This window comes from Dendrobium catenatum, unplaced genomic scaffold (genome assembly GCF_001605985.2).
Source record: "Dendrobium catenatum unplaced genomic scaffold, ASM160598v2 fragScaff_scaffold_231, whole genome shotgun sequence".
NCBI lineage: Eukaryota > Viridiplantae > Streptophyta > Magnoliopsida > Asparagales > Orchidaceae > Dendrobium > Dendrobium catenatum.
The window spans coordinates 11,734,760-11,739,946 of record NW_021318693.1 but is presented as its reverse complement, the minus strand read 5'-3'; the positions used below and the strand labels follow the sequence as shown (position 1 = coordinate 11,739,946).

General features: G+C 41.3%; 1 protein-coding gene across 1 annotated transcript; it reads right to left on the bottom strand.

Moving 5' to 3' along the window:
• Positions 1 to 2,683: 2,683 nt before the first annotated feature.
• LOC110106863 (cytochrome P450 CYP71D312-like) lies at positions 2,684 to 4,620 on the bottom strand. The gene is made up of 2 exons (XM_020836926.2): positions 3,696 to 4,620; positions 2,684 to 3,334 (listed from the first exon to the last, which is right to left on the bottom strand). The coding sequence occupies exons 1-2, from the start codon at positions 4,584 to 4,586 to the stop codon at positions 2,684 to 2,686; spliced, it is 1,542 nt and encodes a 513-aa protein (XP_020692585.1). The 5' UTR covers positions 4,587 to 4,620.
• Positions 4,621 to 5,187: the final 567 nt, after the last annotated feature.

Below are 5,187 nucleotides of genomic sequence, written 5' to 3'. Positions count from 1 at the left end.
GACCTATCTCTCTTTGTAATGTTCTTTACAAAATTGTTGCTAAAGTCATCGCCAACAGGCTCAAAGTTGTTCTTCCCCATATTATTCATGAAAGCCAATCTGGTTTCATTGCAAAGAGATGCTCAACCGACAACATTATTCTAGCTGCTGAGTTATTAAGAGAATTCAAAGGAAATAAAAAGATGTTTTGTGCTAAACTTGATATCAGGAAGGCTTTTGACTCTATATCTAGAGATTTTCTTATTGCTAGGCTTTTACAAAAAGGATTCCCTAATAGTTTTGTCACTTGGATAAAAGGTTGCATAACTGATGTGCATTTCTCTATTTGCTTAAATGGTTCACTTGAAGGATTTTTTAATTCTACCTCGGGTCTAAGACAAGGATGCCCCTTGTCCCCTTTGCTTTTCTGTATTGCTATGGATGGTTTATCCAATATTCTCATTGACCCTACCTCATCAAATCAGTTCAAGGGAATTTGCTGCAACGATCTTCACATCAATCATTTGATGTATGCCGATGATTTATTGGTAATGGGGGATTCCAATATTGACAATGCCAATCATTTGAATAGCTGTTTACACCTTTTTTCCTCTTTATCTGGCCTTCACATAAATCCTAATAAGAGTGCTGTCATATTCTCTTCCAATGAACCTTGTAACAACCTCATTTGCGAAGCTTTGGGCATACACAACATCAGTCCTTACCTCACTTACCTCGGCATCCCCATTTCCCCTAAAAGACTTAAATTTACTCACTTCCAACCTCTACTGAGCAAAATTACTGCTCTACTTGCTGGTTGGAAAAACTTGTTTCTTTCTTTTGCAGGCAGAATCCAATTCCTGAAATTTACCATCACCAACTTCATCGCTTACTGGATAAGAGGATCTATCATACCTAAGGGGTGCTGTGTTTATATCAACAAACTTTGTTCAAAGTTTCTTTTTCACAACAACTTAGTGGAGAGGAAATTACACCTCATTTCCTGGTCTAAAGTCAACATTCCAAAATCTGTTGGGGGTCTTGGAATACCTTCTATTGAAGCTCTTTATTTTGGAGTTTTTTGCTCTATTATAGGCAGGTTTTATAACAATCAGAATATGCTTTGTAGGTGGTATAAATCCAAATTTATATCACCTGGGAAACACCCACCTTCTACTGCATCTAAATTCTGGCATAGTATATCAGAAACTTTTTATAAAATTAAAGGGCTGCTTCAATTTTCTGTGTCCAATGACAGCAACTTTTCTTTCATCTGGGATCCGTGGATAAATGGTTATACTATTGGGGAAAATTATCAAGTGCAAGGCCTGGATGATGTTTTAGTTCATAAATTTATTAGGACTGATTCCTGGAATCTTCCTAATTATCTTGATCCGAGCATTTTTGTTAGATTGCAGGCTGTGGAAATCAAGGAAAAAAATGAAGTCTTATGGGAAGGCACTGCTAACTGGACTTTTAAAAGATTCATAGCTTTTTTCTATTCCCATTTACCAAATGTTGATTGGTATACTTCTATATGGCACAAGAACCATGCCCTTAAATTCGCTTGTTTTACCTGGATGGCTAGGCTTCAAAAACTGAAAACTGCGGATAACTTGCATTTTAGAGGTATCCAGGTGCCTCTTAATTGCTCTCTTTGCTCGGGACATCTTGAGAATCATACACATTTATTTTTTGTTTGTGACTTCTCTTTTTACATTCTTAAAACGGTTCTTCCAGAGTTTTCCAGTTTCTTTTTTAGGCCCACTCTGCCTCAAGCTTTGGACTTCATTGAAAATTCTGTGCTATTAAATAGAGCTGGCAAAGATTTCTGCTTTTTAGTCATTAGCAGCATTACTTATTACATTTGGAGGGAAAGGAACAACCGTCGTTTCTCTAATTCTAGAGATAATGTGGCTAAAGTCATTTGCAATATTTCGATGGCTGTTCGATTAAAAATCTCAAAATGGAAAAACAAGACAAAGATTTCTCACAGTTTTTTGAACACCTAAACATCTTCTATGTTTTGTTCGTTGGCTGGAGGACGTTTTATCACCGCCAGGCCCAGGAAAATTTTCATTCATGCAACTGTGTCTTCGCGGGGGTTTTGTTGTTTCCCTGGTTTTTGGTTTTGGCACAGTTTTGGTGTTTAGAATTTCACCAAACGGCGGATACTAACTTTTGGGGTTGTGAGGTTTTGGTGCTTTTCTCTCAACCCAGTTTTCTTCTGGACTGGATACTTTTTATATCCTGGGTTTATTACAAGGACTATAGCAGGCAAGATGGTTGGAGGATTGGCATCCGGACTATGATGAGCAATGGCAGTCTCTCCGAGCCATGGAGGGCCTGCGAGGCAACCTGGTTCGCTTTTGTGGATCTTCGTTATGGGGGGTTGGATGTTTCTGCGAGGGCCATACTTGCTGATTCTGTTCTCAGTTTTTGGGCAACCAGTGCATCCGCCCGGAATTCATCATATCACACTCAGATTAGTTTGATGAATGAGACTGTGCATTTATTCTGAGTCTATTTTATGCCTATTGTTCTAATTGGCTTCGTGCTGTAGTCCTTGTATTTTCTGTTTTTAGTCTTTGTTGCTAGAATTTTCTTTCTCAGGTTACTTGTAATTTGATTTTCTTTACTTCTTAATATATGAGCTTTTAGCTCCGGGTTTACCCAAAAAAAAAACATATCGACTAGATATAGATCAAGTAGAGAGTTTATCTTCTGAATCAAAGATTGGAATGCAGGGAGTGGCCAATAAACAAAGTGGCGACTTCCTTCTAGTTGAAACTCCTAAAGCTTCAGTCATGTCCAACAACTCTCCATTCTTAGCCGGATACTCCCAGTCAAAATAGTACAACAAATGCGCTAAAGCCAGCTCAATCGTTGCCATTCCAAACTGAATCCCCGGGCAAACTCTCCTCCCAGCACCGAAGGGTAACATCTCAAAGTTAGCTCCCCTCATGTCAATATGCTTCTCCTCAAACCTCTCTGGTCGAAAGACCTCCGGATCTTCCCAATACTTAGGATCCCTCCCTATCGCCCACGCGTTCACCATTAACGTAGTCCTTGCAGGAATTTCATAGCCCATCACCTCGCACCTCTCTTGGTTCACCCTTGGTAGCAGCAAGGGTAGCGGAGTGTGTAGCCGCAATGTCTCCTTTATCACCAATTGCATGTAGCTAAGCCTGCCGCTCAGGAACTCCTCGTCGCCTATTATCTTTGTCATGCCAAAGCCAAATGCCTCTCTCACCTCCTTTTGTACCTTCTTCATGATGATCGGGTTGCAAACTAGCTCTGAAATTGACCATTCCAAGGTAGTCCAAGTCGTCTCGCTTCCGGCTACAAGAATATCCTACATTAATTAAATAAGATGGAGGGCATTAGTAAAGCGTTAAACAATAGTTTTTTATTATTATTATTATTATTATTATTTATGAAGAGGAACCATCTATTGTCATGCCTAGCTTTGACGAGCTCGTTTGGCGGTCCGTAAATACCATCCGACCTACAGGGCCACCAATTCCACTGTACCTATAGCCGGCGCTTTGGGACCCCCACTGAGAGGCGTCTGCCACTCGAGATGGGGGTTCCCAACCCACTGAAAGGGTGTTTGCCACTCGAGATGGGTGTTCGCAACTGAACATGCCCACCAATCGAGCTAAGCATGAGTAGTTTAAACAATAGATTCTTTAAGTTCGTTATTGTGAACTCACATTAATGATAGCCTTGATGTCGTCATTGGAGAGAGGGAATTGCAGGCCACCATCGTTTTGGATTCTGAGAAGGGAGTCCGTGAGATCCTCCTCTTTTATGGAGTTTTTAGCTCGCTTCTCATGGTGCTCTTGCACGATTTTTTCTAGTATTCGATCTAGCTTTAATCGGCATCGCTCCAGCTTCGCTCGAATACCGACGATGCGGCTAATGAAATGGGGAATCGAGGGGAATAGATCAACCATGGAGAAACCCGTGTTCAACTCTACAAGTTCACCGAGAGCCGATAAAAACACCTTCTGGTCCTCACACCGCCCGCCGATGACTGACATTACCATGATGTTGGTTCCGAGGTTGGCGAGCTCACGGCTTAGGTTGATGACAAACCCGGTTGGGGCTGCTGTAATGGATTGCATGAGTTGGGAAACCTCCTGCTCTCTTACGGCTTGAAAAGAGCTGATGCGCTTCGAGTTGAGCAGCTCCGTCACACAGAGTCGACGCATCTGGCGCCAGTAATCGCTGTATGAGGAGAAGACGACGCCTTTTCCTCCGTAGAAGAGAGCATCGATGGTCGGAGTGATGGGGCGCGAGGCGAAGATGATGTCGTGGGTCTGCATAATCTCTTTTGCCGCTTCGGCAGAGGAGATGACGATGGTATTGATCTCACCTAGCTTCAATCGCATGATGGGGCCGTAGACAGCAGAGAGGTCACGGAGTGAGTGGTGGGGAAGGCGGCGGCGGCCGAGGAGATGATGGATGCTGCCGATGATGGGGAGGTTTTTGGGGCCTGGGACGACGAGTCCGGTCAGCTGCTTCTTGGGTTTTCGAAGGAGACCGAACAGGAAAAATACTGTTGAGATCAAGAGAATGATAGCGGCGCCGAGAATCTCCATGCTGCTTCTTTCTTCTGGATTTTTGGATGAGAAGTTGAAGATTAGAGTTGTATTTTGTTTGCACAGTTTTCTTCCCCGTTTTTTAAAGTAAATTTTTTATCAGTTTTTTTTTTATAAAATAAATTTTTTGTATGATAAATTGTTTTAAAATAATTTCCGTATCACGGGTGATGTCGATGGCCTGACAACTTTTACCATTTGCCAATCATTCTCCCTATTTTGGTAACTGTACGACCAATAATGCATCATAGTAAGATCTTCGGTAAATTTAATCTTTCAAAAGGTGAAAAAATTATTACTTGCGGAGACTCTGACCTAGCTTTTTTTTTTTTTTTTTTTTTTTTTTTTTTTTTTTGAACATTTAGGTCATTTAAGGCAAACTCACACACACAACTCATACATAAAGACTTGAACCCAAGACCTCTTAGTTAGAAGCATAAGCTCTCAACCAACAAGCCAAGGTGAGCTGTGTGACCTAGCTAATCGTCCATGAATTTTTTTCTCTTGTATGCATCCCATCCATAATAGAAAGAAAAAAATTCACATATCTTTTGCATGATTGAAGTCCGGATGATGTCCAGGCCATAATAATTTTTCCAAA